Source organism: Podarcis filfolensis, assembly GCF_964270895.1.
Source record: "Podarcis filfolensis genome assembly, chromosome: 7".
NCBI lineage: Eukaryota > Metazoa > Chordata > Lepidosauria > Squamata > Lacertidae > Podarcis > Podarcis filfolensis.
The window spans coordinates 10,952,831-10,968,676 of record NC_139603.1 but is presented as its reverse complement, the minus strand read 5'-3'; the positions used below and the strand labels follow the sequence as shown (position 1 = coordinate 10,968,676).

The 15,846-nt window shown below is 42.5% G+C and overlaps 1 protein-coding gene across 4 annotated transcripts in view; it reads right to left on the bottom strand.

The window, feature by feature from the left end:
• NFX1 (nuclear transcription factor, X-box binding 1) overlaps positions 1-15,846 on the bottom strand; it is a 36,969-nt gene that overhangs the window by 9,874 nt on the left and 11,249 nt on the right. For 3 of the 4 annotated variants that reach the window (XM_083624617.1, XM_083624616.1, XM_083624618.1), the window contains exons 8-19: positions 14,754-14,835; positions 14,444-14,661; positions 13,480-13,577; positions 11,568-11,598; positions 8,458-8,540; positions 7,895-8,003; positions 6,513-6,632; positions 5,366-5,445; positions 3,950-4,180; positions 3,032-3,105; positions 1,510-1,611; positions 1,059-1,100 (exon numbers count right to left, since the gene is read on the bottom strand). In XM_083624617.1, coding sequence (XP_083480743.1) covers positions 1,059-1,100; positions 1,510-1,611; positions 3,032-3,105; positions 3,950-4,180; positions 5,366-5,445; positions 6,513-6,632; positions 7,895-8,003; positions 8,458-8,540; positions 11,568-11,598; positions 13,480-13,577; positions 14,444-14,661; positions 14,754-14,835 — 1,270 coding nt within the window. The remainder of the gene's footprint in view (positions 1-1,058; positions 1,101-1,509; positions 1,612-3,031; positions 3,106-3,949; positions 4,181-5,365; positions 5,446-6,512; positions 6,633-7,894; positions 8,004-8,457; positions 8,541-11,567; positions 11,599-13,479; positions 13,578-14,443; positions 14,662-14,753; positions 14,836-15,846) is intronic. The other variant, XR_014550946.1, reaches the window with a different exon arrangement.

Genomic DNA, 15,846 nt, shown 5'->3' with positions numbered 1-15,846 from the left:
GCCCATATCCTAGGTTTAAGGTGCCATTTAGCTCCTAGCTTTCATATCTGTTTCTAACACTGCTACTGACCCAGGATTATGCCAAATAACTGCTTCTCATTTACACAAGCAGGGAATTCCTGTTTATGGCTTCATTGTGGTCTGGTAACTTCTTGTTGCCATTTACACTGGGGAAGGCTGCTCCCCTCCACAGGTGTGGTGGACCCTTTCCAACAGTTCACCTCCAGAGGTTAACGGAATTCCAAGTTGCCCACAGGCATGGGTGATGCCACACTTGTTCCCAGTCCATTTCAAGCACAATTCAAAGTACTAGTGCTTACCTTCAAAGCCATACACAGCTTGGGACCAGAGTGGTCCTACATTACTCAGTTGCCCCATCATCAGCCTACCATAGAGCGAGGTCTTCTCTGAAGGCCCTTTTCTGGGTGCCACTGGCTACTCTTCTCAGTGCTGACACTAGTGCCCCTGGTCAAGAAACTCACCTGGTCCCCATTTTGTTACTTTTTCAATGTCAAGGGAATTTTTTTTTTCACTCTAGGCCTTTAAACATTTTAAACCCAGGATGTGGCTAGTTTTATATTGCCTTTATCACTCTCCTTTTTTATTTGCTTCTCATTATTTTGGATTTTATTAATGTTTTGTTTTTTTGTGTACCTGCAAGCTACCCTACAAAGCATTTTTTTTAATGGAAGGAACAAAAGTTTGTTAAATAAATGAAATACAAATAAATTCCAGTCTGTTCAGATTACCTCCTCCTAATCTTACGTAATTTAATTCCAAGATATTTCCACCCAATCTAGAATAAAGAGATGGTTGTTTTATTACATTTATATCCCACCTTTCCTCCAAGGAGCCCAAGGTGGCGAACATGTTTCCCCTCTCCATATTTTATCCTCATAACAACCCTGTGTTAAGGTGGAGAGACAATGAGTGGTCCAAGGTCACTTTTGTGGTTAAGTGGGGATTAGAACCCTGGTCTCTCAGGTCTTAGGCCAACACTCTAACTGCTATAGCACACAATCCATCTTGCTAAATTAAATTATAAAATTATTACCTACCTGTTTCTTTCAAGAGCCAAACATTCATCATCACACTGCAGCCTACACAAATAAGATACAATGCACAAAATTACATTTCCTTGAAAAATCCTCTCTCCCCCACATAGAAAAAAATAGTATTTTCAGTGAAACAGAAGCTCCTATTTGCCTTGTCTTACCAGCAGCTGGACATAGCATAGAAAGATTTCAGGTGCTAGTATTCAATAGTGTTCGGACTTGATGCTTAACTGGAATAACTCTATGGGAGCTTCCACTCCTCACCCTCCACAGGAAACTATGGACAGCTCATAGTTAGTGAACAGTCAACAATGGTAACTGATTACAGTCTGTATCTCCAGCCCCCAAGCCGAAGCAGCAACTGATAGGTAAGCCTTGATTTTAAAAGTCGTTAAGCTCCTCAGTTCAGCAGTAATTTGAGTCTATTCAAGTATTTATTTCATAATTTGATTACCTGGTTTGCTTCATTTCCTTTTTGGTAATCAATTTGCTGATCTCTATTGAATCTCCGTGATGTGGATCTGTTAACTTAGAGGCTATAGAAATAGCAGCTATTCTGGAAGAGAATGATATTTATGAAACATAAAATGTCTTTAAATGACGCAATAGAAAATTCTTGGGGGATGGCACCCAACCCTGCACCAGCAGCTTTCTGCTGGCACAATAGCCTGCCCTGTAACCTCCAGAACAGCTCCACAACATCTCTCAACCCTCCAGAGCTAATTTAGAGGGTACACTGAGGGCTGGAGGGTACACAGAGGATTGAGTTTGTCAAGGAAACTATGAAGTCAAGGGCAATGATGGAATGAGCGAAACATAGACCTTAGAAGTCTTTTCCATTAAGGAATAAGCTAATCTCTCCTACCAATGATGCAAGAAGAATACATAGCAGATATTATGTGATTACATCCATAGCTGTCCCCAAATTTTGCATGTATATTATTACTGGCATGCTATCTGAAAAACTTAAATTAGCATCCCTTACTCAATTCAGACACTAGTGCTCTTAAATACCCAAGCTAGACCATGATTAATATGGTGCTTTTTTTTAATGTAACATTTCTGATAGGAGTTACAAAAGATGATTCAATATAAAAAGTAGGAAAAATTATCATAATTTTCCACTCAGAATAGTTGACAAGAAAAAAATTCTGCCGACAGTTTATTTATGTCTAGTTATTTATTTACAGACTTCCTGTTAAATTGAAACACAGGCGACGTATATTGCAGAGCTGCTACCTCCTGTTAGTAGCAGGAGAACACGTTACAATGCTCAGTATGAAAGAGCAAGTGAGTAAATAAATTTTCTGTTTCTAGGATATACAAATTTTAGAGAAAAGCCATGGCTGTGTATGACTGATTACTGCACAGAAACAGCAACACACACACACGTTAAGTCTGCAACTTGTGCTGACTCTGCTTACACAATCGCAACCGTATGCGGGTGGGGTAGAAATAAGTAAGTAAGTAAGTAAATGGAGAACTAGGGAACCCCATTGCTCTTCACTCTCCATTTATTTCTCCCAACACAACCCACCCCTGTGCACCCAGCAGGTTTTCCTCACTTACCAAGCTTTGCGAAGGGAGCAGGAGGGCTCTGAAAGCATCCAGAGCCACCATGGCCACTTCCCAAAGCCCAGTAAGCATGGTGGTACCTATCTTACTGGCCTCTGGAAAGGAGGTGTGACAACTTTGGGACTGTCCCAGAGGCCAGTTAAGGAAGTAGCCTCCTTGCTTACCAGGGTGTGGGAAGCTTGCAGGACAGCCCTGGGAAGCTCACAGCCACCTGCCCCGTGACCTTCTCAGACCCCAATAAGCAGTCCTTCAACTTGCTGGGGTGGGGGGAGGTATTCCGGGAGTTCCCGACTTTGCACAATTTTGCCTTTGCACGCGTGGACCTTACCCCCCTCCCGGGAACTGAACCCTCACGTAAGGGACAGGCCTACTGTACTACAGAAGTCAGAGCCAGTAAATACCTTTGAAAAGTGCTTGATGCTTCTGAACAAATCATAGTCTCCTTTCTTCTCCCACACTCACAATGAAGTTCAACCTGTAATGGCACAGGAATATGGCAGGAATCTAACGTTCCGAAGTATTTTATGATTTGAAGAAAACACAGGTGAGAATTCCCTGATTCCCTAAAATACGATGGATTCATTTGCTGTTATCTAAGTGAAAATCAAGCTACCGCAATCAACCTTCCCCAACCTAGTACCCTCCAGATGTTTAGACGACTTCCAAGACATTCCTGATCATTGGCCATGTTGCCAGAGGCTGATGGGAGATGTAATCTAAAACATATGGACGGCAACAGGCTGCATTACACTATAACAGTAGCAATCCAAATAATCTGCCAAACACTCTGCTTGATTGACTGGAAGAGTATCAAGGTTATATCTACTATAATAACATATACAGTGCATCAGTGCTGTATAGAGAAATCCCCCCTTCATAATACTAGAACCCATGGCCATTCAATGAAGCTGAATGTTCAGGACAGCTTCACACAGAACATTCTTCGTGAATGCAATACATCAAAGATTTCAGTGGCTCTCTAATTTATTTTATTATTTTACTTATTAAATTTGTATGCTGCCCTTTATCCATAGATATCAGGGTGGTTCACAACATAAAGATACAATATAAAAACACAAAACACATAATAAAAACAAGAACAACTGACCACAAACCAATCAACACCCTGCTCCCTGCTCAACAACGGTATCATTCACAAACTAATGAAACTTCAATACTTGCAAGTTCGTGACATCTGTACAAGCCCATTTGACAAAATCAGCTTTAAAAAGAAAGGCCATCTAAAGTGGCTGACATTAAATGAAAACATTTATTTGTTTTTTTGAAAAAAATGTCTGATTATTTTTTATGTCACCTACCTTTGCACTGCAAGACGTTGTGGGGCATGGTAAAGATGGGTGGCATGGAGACATACATGGATGATTACAGTGAAGCCTAAGGATAGTACAGGGTTGCCTGCATTCTTCATCTATGAGGCATTCCCCTTTGTGGCAAATCCTTTTACATTTGTGCATTCCACATTTTAACATTCGATCACAGGGAAGACCACAGGAGATGTCAGTGAGGTAGCAGGGAATATTGCTCCGCAACTAAGCCAGGAAGGAAAAAAGAAGAAGAAACAAAGAGATGGATACTGGGCAACCTTGTAAGAAATAAGGTTTAAGAATGTCTTAATATTTAAAAGCAGATATACTAACTGCATAGGATGGGCCCATCTCTCATTGTAGAGGAACTTTTTTGACAGACATATGAAGGGACCTGTGCTCATTAAAGGCTTCTGAATGAGTTCATCAGGCATCTGTGTTGCAGTGAGACACATGATGAACCCCTTCATAAAGCAGAGTTATCTTCAGATTTTCACTGTAAAAGTGGCTATCCAAAAGTCAACTCATGGTAGGAAATAGTTGTCTAAGCCCACATATTTTAATACAACTTTTCACAGAGGCTCCCCCCCCCCACCAAATGGGCATGGGCTGCCTAATACATAAAGAGCTTTGTCAGTTCAGAGCCACAAAAAAATGTAAACACAACTCACACTCCATTCTCTGCATCAGCACAAATTTACGAGCCTTGTCATTGAGGAAACAAACTGGTTTGGCCTGTTTTTTTTAAAAGCATCTAAAAACCTAAGTTCTGTTTGGACAATCACATTTTCATTCAGTAAGCCAAAATATGAATGACCCCTTTTGCCCATGCATGCAGACTTTCTTCTCTTTTCACACTGCACCCAAATGAAGTACAGATCTACAGTCGTACCTTGGAAGTCCGTTCAACTTCCAAAACCAACTTGAGGCTTCTGACTGGCTGCAGGAAGCTCCAGCAGCCAATCAGAAGCCACAGAAGCCCTGTCGGACATTTGGGTTCCAAAAGAACGTTCACAAACCAGAACAATCACTTCCGGGTTTGAGGCGTTCGGGAACCAAAACGTCCGAGTTCCAGGGCCTTCGGGATCCAAGGTATAACTGTATACAATTAACTATGGTTTCCCATTCAATCCGAAAGCTATGATAAGCCTGGTTCAGATGAAATAGGACACTGTGGTCAATTGGAGTCATCTGTATTTGACCCAGGTGTACTGCAAAGAGAGAAGAGAAGGGGCTGTGTGTGCAGACAAAAGGTTCATTTAAATCTTAGCTTAATAAATCAAGACATGATCTGGTCCCAGCTGTACAGTGTGCAGATATGAGTTCTGCAACACCACTAACATGTACAAATAAAACACAGCTATGCCTTACCTTATCTCTAAAAATGGGAAGTTAAACAGTCACACTTACCTCATGTCTTCCCATACACCATTTCTGAACGAGGTATGTACATGGTGGACACTTGTCTTCACTATGACAGGAATGATACACTGCATCCACAGAAGGAGGGAAAACGAGTTTCAAATAACGTAAGGAAATGTTTCAAGACGAAATCTCTTTAATGAAACAAATTCAAATATGTCCTTCTAAAGCCATGTATTTTAGCATTTAATATTTTTACATTCTATTGTTCAGTGCAATCAGGCAAGCAAATTTTTACATGGTTGCTCCACTGATTGGTACATCAATTATGGCCTCATCTAAGACACTTGGTCTCCTCTCATTTTAAATGTGGTATCATTTTACCAGTTCTCCAGATGGACTTCCTCTGAGCTTAAAAGAGGACTCCTCTATTAGTGCACAAAAAAGAGGCTTCACAGTGCAAACTATGACATTATTCTTCACCCTCTACACCGTATTGTGGGAAGGTATTTGATAGCTAATCAAATTAATTCATTCCATGTGAGGGATCATCTCGCAACCTACTAGGTTTTATCCAATGCTATGTGAGTGCAATTCCACTCACGCAATGGGACTTCCCATTCATGTATTCTCCCCAAATGCCGCCAAAATCTTCTGAAGAGGGTTTCCCAACTCCCTGGAGCAGATTTTGATGGTGTAACAGAGGAGAGAAAAGGAGGGGGAAGTTCCATTGTGCAGCAGAATCTGCTGTGCAAGCAGAATAGCAACAATGGATGCAATCTTGTATTTCAAGCTATTTTGTTCCACGCTAATCGAAAAAATAACCACTGCCTCCGTTATTCTACTAGCAGTAGATTCCGTCTTGTCCACTGACAGAGGAAACTTTACCAAATTTTGTTTTATCAGGTCTCTGATCACGTGAAGAGTATTTGAATCTACTTTTATTTGAAGTGAATGCCCTATTTATTCTTCTATGAATTAAGAAAATGCTTTGAAGGCTTTTACACCTGCATTTTACTACAGTAAGAAATGTTCTGGAGTTCAGAAATTAATATTAAGATTTAAGTTCAAAACCTACACCTGAATCTGCACTGTTACATCATACATTTGAAAATTTAATAGATTCATCATCTTAGTTTGGCACGGTTGCTGTAGTAGTTGTAGTTGTTAAATGCAGTTTGTATGTAAGTCTTACCTGGATGATCACATTCATGAGGTCTAGTACATGAATTTTTACATTCTGGTGGTCGAGTACCACAAGGTATTGGGGGGTATATCACTGATTCACCACAGTAACACGTTAATTCCTCAAAGCCTGAAGAAAAACAAAACCAAAAGAGGTTGCAGACATAACCAATGCTGCAGCTTTGCTGGCACAACAGACTTTCATGTACACAGTGGAAGAGTTTCCATGAATTATTATCCAACTGATAACTAACCATATAGACCAGTATATCTATAGATAGCGGGCATTTATCTATTTTTTTTTAAAAAAGTGGGCACGAAAGCAAACTGGGGGAAAAATGGCATGGGACTTAATTGAAACTAAGGGGTATTGCATTGTGTTCAATGTAGGGGTGCTGTTGTTTAGTCGTTTATTAGTGTCCGACTCTTCGTGACCCCATGGACCAGAGCACGCCAGGCACTCCTGTCTTCCACTGCCTCCCACAGTTTGGTCAAACTCATGCTGGTAGCTTCGAGAACACTATCCAACCATCTCATCCTCTGTCGTCCCCTTCTCCTTGTGCCCTCCATCTTTCCCAACATCAGGGTCTTTTCCAGGGAGTGTTCTCTTCTCATGAGGTGGCCAAAGTAGTGGAGCCTCAGCTTCTGGATCTGTCCTTCCAGTGAGCACTCAGGGCTGATTTCCTTAAGAATGGAGAGGTTTGATCTTGCAGTCCATGGGACTCTCAAGAGTCTCCTCCAGCGCCATAATTCAAAAGCATCAATTCTTCAGCGATCAGCCTTCTTTATGGTCTTTATGGTCCAACTCTCACTTCCATACATCACTACTGGGAAAACCATAGCTTTAACTATACAGACCTTTGTAGGGGTAGATCAATCCAAAGCCCAGGTCACAAACAGCAGGGTGGGAAAGAGTAGCAAATCCACCGCCACATTCAACAATCCTGCTGCTCACACCAAGATGGAGGTGGTGGTGGTTGTTGCTTTTCCAATTTTGCTGCCCCAGCTCAAGGCTGGCACAGCAGAGACTCAGATTAAGCACAACTCTGGGAAATGAATCTGCTTTGTACCCAGCAGATCCATTGGCGGTTCTGCTCTGCCCCAATAAAACCCTCATTTTGGGGACTTACGCCAACTACCCACAGCAGGAATACTGCCAACCGTAGCTTCCGAACTTCCTATCCTTTTGGTGAGCTGAATGGGAGCCCCCATGATAGCAGATCCCAACAAAAGGGTACTGCCACCTGTTCCCAACCCTCTCCAGCAGCACAGATCAAGGATTGGGATTGTATTCATAATTTTAAACAAACTAATTTTAAACAACTTGAGTGAAGCGAATTGACTATGTATTTCAAAACTAGTATAGAGCATACAATTCTGATGTGCACTCACTAGTCTGCCAGCACTTCTGACAATTGCCACGATGACAAGGTTCTTCACATCTATGGATGCCACAATTGAGTTTCCGTCCACAAATCAAAGAGCACTTGTGTTCTTTGTCCTGCGAAAGAAAAAACGTGGTGGGTGTGTTGTAAGTTATGTTGTTTTATGTGTGATGTGGAAAATGAAAATTGCACCCCCTCTTTCCTTTATATCAAATTAATAATTTATGCTTAATACTTCTTCTTCTAAATGATTTGGACTGATAAAGAAGAGTGTGACGCGTTAAAGCATTTAGGATCCACAATGGGGTGATGGGAAGTCGTTATAGAAATTATGTATAAGGAAAAAACCTAAAAATATGGGAATATGTATTTTTCTTTTTCTGAATGAACTAAAGAAGAGTAATCAAAATGGCTTCAAGCAGATTTTTTTAAAGATCAAAACCAGGATGATTGCATATGGCTATTATTAGCCAGCCTTCTAAATGTTAATTAAGAGTTCAAACAACTAATAAAAGGAAAAAAAATCTTTTTCTGCTGGAACAAAATATTTCATTATATTTATGAACTCACCACACAGCAAATCTCATTACACTTGTGTCGTCCACATGACAGCTTCTTGTTGCATCTCTTGTCACACAAGAACACAACTTCAACTACAAATGAGAAAATACATTTACATGATTGCTATTCATTGAAAATTACTGCACCTACCCTTAGGCTCCATGCTGCATTAACTGTGATAAGACATTAGCCCTTGCAAGACCCATATAAAGAACGCAGGCAAATCTTATTAGTATCCTGCCTTTCAGGACCCTTCCAAGGCAGCTTACAGGAAACATTAAGCTACAATTTTAAGAATTGTATCAACCTATAAAAAGTAACTGGAAAAGCAAATACCATAACTCATAAAACAAAATTGCTTTTGCATTTAGCAGAAGACTGATACCTATTTAGAAGTTACTAAACATTTCAACCATGAGGCCTAAAACTTAATTTGGCTTATCTGGCTTCAGTGAATGACAAGTATGGAATGCTAAAGCCACGTGGGAGTTAATGATTACTTGTGTAAGAAGCAGTACAGTGGTGCCCCGCAAGACGAATGCCTCGCTAAACGAAAAACCCGCAAGACGAAAGGGTTTTCCGATTTTTAGCGGCTTTGCAAGATGAATTTCCCTATGGGCTTGCTTCGCAAGACGAAAGCCCATAGGGAAATCTCCGGGGACAGCGGGGAAGCACAGCGCGCCTTCTCCTCTGTTCCTGGACCTGTCCTGAAGGTTTGCGGTGGGAGGAAGGTTTTCCTCCCCACCGCCAACATTCAGAAGGCTGTTCTGAAGGCTGGCGGTGGGAAGAAAAGCCCTTCTCCCCCGCCAGCCTTCAGAAGAGTTCCCGCAGGGCTGCCTAGGCTGCGGATAGCAGCCTGCTGCCCCGCGTAAGGGGCGCTCTGCTTCAGAGCGCCCCTCACGCCGGGCAGACATCCGCAGTTTGGGGAGCCCTGCAGGAGTTCCCCGCAGGGCTCTCCAAGCTGCGGATAGCAGCCTGCTGCCCCTATCCGCAGCTTGCGGATAGCAGCCTGCTACCCCTATCCACAGCTTGGAGAGCCCTGCGAGGAAGTCCTGCAGGGCTCCCCAAACTGCGGATGTCTGCCCTGCGCGAGGGGCGCTCTGAAACAGAGCGCCCCTCGCGCGGGGCAGCAGGCTGCTATCCGCAGCCTAGGCAGCCCTGCGAGGAACTCTTCTGAAGGTTTGCGGCGGGAGAAGGGCTTTTCTTCCCACCGCCAGCCTTCTGAAGGCTGTTCTGAAGGCTGGTGGTGGGGAGAAAAGTCCTTCTCCCCCCGCCAGCCTTCAGAAGAGGTCCGGGGACAGACTGTCCCCGGACCTGGTCTGAAGGCGGTCTCCATAGGAACGCATTAATTGATTTTCAATGCATTCCTATGGGAAACTGTGCTTTGCAAGACGAAAAACTCGCAAGAAGAAAAAACTTGCGGAACGAATTAATTTCGTCTTGCGAGGCACCACTGTATATCAATTGCAGGTAAACCTTGAGGAATATTTGCATCTTTCATATATATACACAGAGACAGGTTGTTATCTGCCTGCTTGTCATGCGAAAATTCTAAACACAGGGATTTTGCCCCCATACCTCATAGAGTCAGAGAATCACAAAGTCGCAAGGGACCTCACTACACAAACGGCTGATTCAGATATCCAAAAAGCCAGACCTGCGTGTAAGCTAATCTCTTGAGAATGAATTTCCTTAGTCTCAGTGCAAATAATAGCTTTAAATAAACTTGCTTAGTCCTCTTTTTGCTCGTTTGATTTGTGCTGGTTGTGCACAGCCATTTTGGGTGCCGCACTCGCTGTTCCCGGGCTCCTTTCCTCAGTTCTGGTTCCGGCTGCCTCTCCTAGCCAGCCACACAGGTTCTCCGTTTTCCTGCTCAACAGCAGCACCATGCAGGATTTGATCTTCCCACTTAACAGCAGTGAATGTGAAGGACTGGCTCCTATGTGGTGCTTCTCCTTCACCTGACATTTAGAAGACATCTGAAGGCAGCCCTGTTTAGGGAAGTTTTTAATGTGTGACATTTTAATGTATTTTTAATCTTTGTTGGAAGCTGCCCAGAGTGGCTGGGGAAACCCAGCCAGATGGGCGGGGTACAAATAATAAATTAATAAATTAATAATAATAATAATAATAATAATAATAATAATAATAATATACCCAGCATAATGTCCACTGTTATGCTGTTGTGGGAAGGTGCAGGCAGAAAAACTGTGAAGAGAAACCACAACTGAATAAAGGGAACCAGGGAATAGTGAGCGCAGCAACCTAATTAGCTGTGTACAACCAGCAAAAAACAAAAAGGAAGAGGTTTTCTATAAAGTTGTTACTCTATGGTATTTTATATTTGCTGAGATCATTAAGTAAAGTCATTCCCGGAGAGTGGCAGCAGGACACACACAAACACGCAGTAGGACCTGCGAAGCATGGATTTTGTCATTTCTTCTAGGTCAGGAACACAGTGGGATTTCCCCCATGGGAAACAATTGAAACCAGTGGCTTGGTATGTGAACACTCGCCTAACCAACCATTTCTGGGGAACAGATTAAGTTCTCAAAGCAGAGGAGAGTGTACAGTGGTACCTTGGTTTACAACCATAATCCATTCCGGAGGTCCGGTTGTAAACCAAAACAGGTTGTAACCCAAGGAGCGCTTTTGCCAATGTGGTCTTCCCCCCCCCAATGGGTTGTAATCCAAAAAAGAAGAGGTTTTAATCTAAAAAAAAGGGACACACACTTCCGAGTTTGACGTGGTTGTAATCCAAAACAGTTGTAATCCAAAGCGGTTGCAAACCAAGGTACCACTGTATACATATGTGTGCATATATGCAAGAATTTTGCTTATGTGCTATCAGTGACATTTCAGGAAATGCTTATGCTTTCTGAGGTGTCAAGGAGCCAGACAACAAGCAGCCACAATTAACGTTTCTTCATACACACGGGGCTCCCAGCATTGGCTGTAGCAGGCAAAGATCTACAAGGCGTCTCCTTCTCTTTCAATAGTCAGTAACCGAAAGCCTCAGCCAAGTGTGCTGAACTAACTTTGTGAGTTGCAACCACTGTGTTTACATGGCACACGTAGTGCTATTTCACAAGGGTACCAGCCATGAATGTGTTTGTTACCTTGATTTTTGAGTGAGGCACAGGGAACTTCCTAAAGAAAAGAAAATTGATTGGATTATAGCCACATTATTTCTATCATCAGACTGACATTAAAGAAAAACACATTGCAACAGCTAATATTGCATCTTAACCATTGCAAAAATTCTCAATGCCCCATGTTCTCATTGCACCTAGATTTTCAGCATATGAAAACTGAAAAGTCTGACTGTGATGGATGAATCCAGCGAACTGTGTGAAGGCTGAATTATGCCAGAAGCACACAAAAGCAGTCACCTTACAACCAAAGGAGGGGACAACAATTCAGGGTAGTAGCATGTATTTCACAATCAACAAGCAGAATTTCAAATATGTAAAAGTGTCTAGAGACAGCCTCCTGATCTGGTTAAAGGACTGAAAATATCAGTCTCATGGGTTAGTTTATAAAAAATAAAAGAGAGATCTACTTTGTGTGGCTGCATTAGCGACTGCAAAATTCCCTTTGAAATCAACACTACCATAAAGTACATTTGCTGCACTATACAGGTGATAGTTTATTGGAAGCTGATTTGAAATCTAAAACCCCAGTACTGGGAATCAGAGGTTGGATGAGAATATAGAGAGCCCTGCTACTAGTACAGCATCCTGTTTTCTACAGAGCACAACGAAGTGCCTATGAGAAACTCACAAACAGGACAGGAATGCAACAACACACTCCCTACTTGTGCTCCCAGCAGCTGGTGTTCAGAGGCCTGGCCCCTCTGATCCTGGAGGTAGCATATAGCCATTATGACCAGAGTCACTGATAGCCTTATCCTCCACAAATTTGAACGATCCACTTTTAAATCACTTTGAATGATCCACTTTTAAAATTATCTTAAACTGGTGGCATCATCATGTCCTGTGGAAGCAAACTCCACTGTTTAGCGAGGCAGTGTGAGAAACACTTCCTTTTGTCCATCCATAATCTCTCACTGGAGAGTATGATCTAGTTCTCACTGGAAGGGCAGATCCTGAAGCTGAGGCTCCAATACTTGGGCCACCTCATGAGAAGATAAGATTCCCTGGAAAAGACCCTGATGTTGGGAAAGATGGAGGGCACAAGGAGAAGGGGACGACAGAGGACGAGATGGTTGGACAGTGTTCTCGAAGCTACTAACATGAGTTTGACCAAACTGCAGGTGGCAGTGGAAGACAGGAGTGCCTGGTGTGCTCTGGTCCATGGAGTCATGAAGAGTCGGACACGACTAACAGTGGAGGAGCTTCATGCTCTGGCACCGGGGGCGGACAGCAGGTGGGGGCAGGGCTGGCATGCGTTCTGGGGGGCAGGGCGCACCGCCTGCAGGGGCGGTGCGATCCCCCGCCCCCCCTCGTCCTCCGCCAGTGATGACTAAATGACTAAACAACAACAATCTCTTACTGGTCAGCTTTACTGGATGACACTGGGTTCCAGTGTTACAAGAGAAGGGGGGAAAAGTTCTCTCTCTCCTCTTTCTCCGCATCAAGTATCAAGATATTAAATACTGAAAAGCTTATGGTATTAGGGTAAGCTGCAGGAATCGAGAGATCTGGAATTCTTTGTTCAAGCCCAATTCACCTCATCAATACTACTTGGGGATTCTTACACCATCACATTTCCAAAACAAGAGGGGAGGGAAGCCAATTGGCCCATGGGTAAGCATTATAGCACATCTATTTTAAAAATATTTGAATACTTTGGTTAACACTGCCAAAAATAAATGGACTTTCAATAATTACGGCACAAATATAGGAAAAAACACATCACATGGGACAGAAACGGAAACACAGTTTTGCAAGCTCAGATTAGAAGATAACCATGCAAACATAAAAAGTAGATATCATATGCTTTAGTCTTTCAAGTGCCACAAGACTGTTTTACTTTCAATATTCATTCTTTATTATTTTTAGGAATTACCTTTGTTTTTAAGGCACATCTGCAGGAAATCTTTGATGTGCGAGAACATGGTCCACATTCTCCTTCATGGCAGAGGTTTTCGCATGTATGAACAGCATCTGTGCATAATTAAGAGAATATGGTCAACTGAAACTTTAATACGCTGGATCGTATTTAATTATCGTGTCCTGTCAGCAAATGGGATTCCCCTTCCTCACCCTACACCCTTACCACATCTGCTCCAGAGGGTTGGGCAAATCCTTAGAACAGATTTAGAGGCCTGCTGGAGGAGGAGGGTGGGGGGAAAGTATTGTGGCACAACCAGATATTATTGCATTGATGGGGCATGGTAATGCTAATTTGGATACCACCCAGAGTAGCTATGTATTCCCTGAGCAAAATAAGCAATCACAGATTCCATTCCTTACAGTAAACAATAACACTAGTTGTCCATGATACCGCTTTTGCAACAAATTTTGAACTTTTAACTTTATTGTAAATATATCATTCACTAGGTCCTGTGAGATAGCTTAGACTGACAAATAATGGCTGACCCAAGCTCAGTCATGCAAGTATTTGAAAACAGGCGTTCCTAGCCCAAGTCTGGTGTTCTATTCATTACATCATACTAGGTCTATACATTACGAAGGTACGGTGCTCCGTTCATTTGCTCTTGTGCAGGATTCACCAGCTTGGAAAAACTGCCTTTCTTACAGCATTTAGATCCTTTTTATCCTGGTGGCTGGAGATGAGAGGCTGCACAAAATGTTTTACCATTTGGTAAAACACAGAGCAGCTTACAACCTCTTTTCCATCTTCCTCCCCAAAGAAAAGTTTCTTTTCTATATAGGCTTTTTCTATCAACTTGAACTACTACCATAGAAATGCACTTTTATTTCGTCTTTTTTTTAAATCGTTTTTTAATTGTTCTGGAAGTGGCAATAAAATTCAGCACACATACACAAGCAAGCAACATTCTAATTACCAAAGCTACTACAAGGCAGAGGTTTTCCACATGTTCTTCCGCACGATGGGATGGGATCTGTGCAGAGTTTACGTTCTGTGCACCCCAGCTCTAATAATTTATTAAGGGGCGTTTGCCCACAAGGGCAACAGTGCACTATTTGTGGCAGCCGTGGACAAGGCTGGCAAGACTGGGGATGGCACACTTGTGCACAGTTGTGCATTCCACAGGACAGTTTTCTGAAATTAAAGAAATATAATTTATGCCACGTAAGGCTATGTTAATCCACAAACGTTGACAAAACTGAGCTCAGGTTCTAAGCAGAACTTACTTGCCGCAAGTTCTCAGACAAGAGAAATGATCCTCACTTGTCCCACACAACACTTCTCGAGAGGTGCTCCCACAGTAACACACTGTACAGAAAAAAGCATTTGGGGAGAAAGAGAAACAGAAAGGGTTATCATAAAGTGAAAGGACAACACATGAGCCAAAATAAAGATTAACCAGATCAATTGGATTAACCCATCCCACAAAAGAAGGAGTAAATCCTACGCCAATCCGGAGTGGAGTCCCTAAGATGGTCGGATGGCACCTTGTACGCCTCCTTCTCACAACTCCTACAGCCAAGCTGGTGCCAAACATACTGTTCTGCTTTCCTTTGGTGAACATCAGCAAGGCTGAGAGGGGGGTTCTTGTTGTCTGGCAGCCCAGGACTTCCATACGCACTTGCCCAGGCTTGTGCCCTGGGGAGGTCACTTCAGTGCTGCTAATGCAGCAAAACCAACGTGGGGGGCAGCAGTTACAAGTTACCAGTTTCTGCAGCCACAGCAGAAATCGGCACAATTAAAACGCCATGCCCAAATGGAACCGTAAGAAATTGCACAGTGTATGATTGGATTGTTTCATCCTTCTCATGTAAGACTGTGATTTTAAGTTGCTAGGTTGAACCACTAGGAGTGTGTACAAATACTGTAGCCTTAAAAGAAGAAGAAAAACAGCAACCTTATGAACTGCATGCAGTTGATTACCGACTGAACACTTCGGAGAAAAAAACATGTTTTGAGTCATATTAGTGACCAGTTGCTCTTTTTAGTCTTCATCACTAACTTAAACTCCAGGGGAATGGGAGAGGGAGAGCACTATTCTTCTGATAATACTCCCAATTCCCTAGCTATGTTCCGTTTTCCTGATGGAACAATGGTGTCTCCAGCCCTGTTGCTGCTACATCATTTTGTTACTGTACTTCAGTAGCTCTTCTGTTTCTTCATGTCAATCCATGAAAAGGTTCAGGAAAGCCTAACATAATTCTTAAGTATGTGGGTCCTACATAATCAACAACTCCTGGAAGTTTTAGTACCATTTTATTAGAAATTTAATTTTCCACATTTTTTGTTGTTGTTCACACACACACATACACACCACTC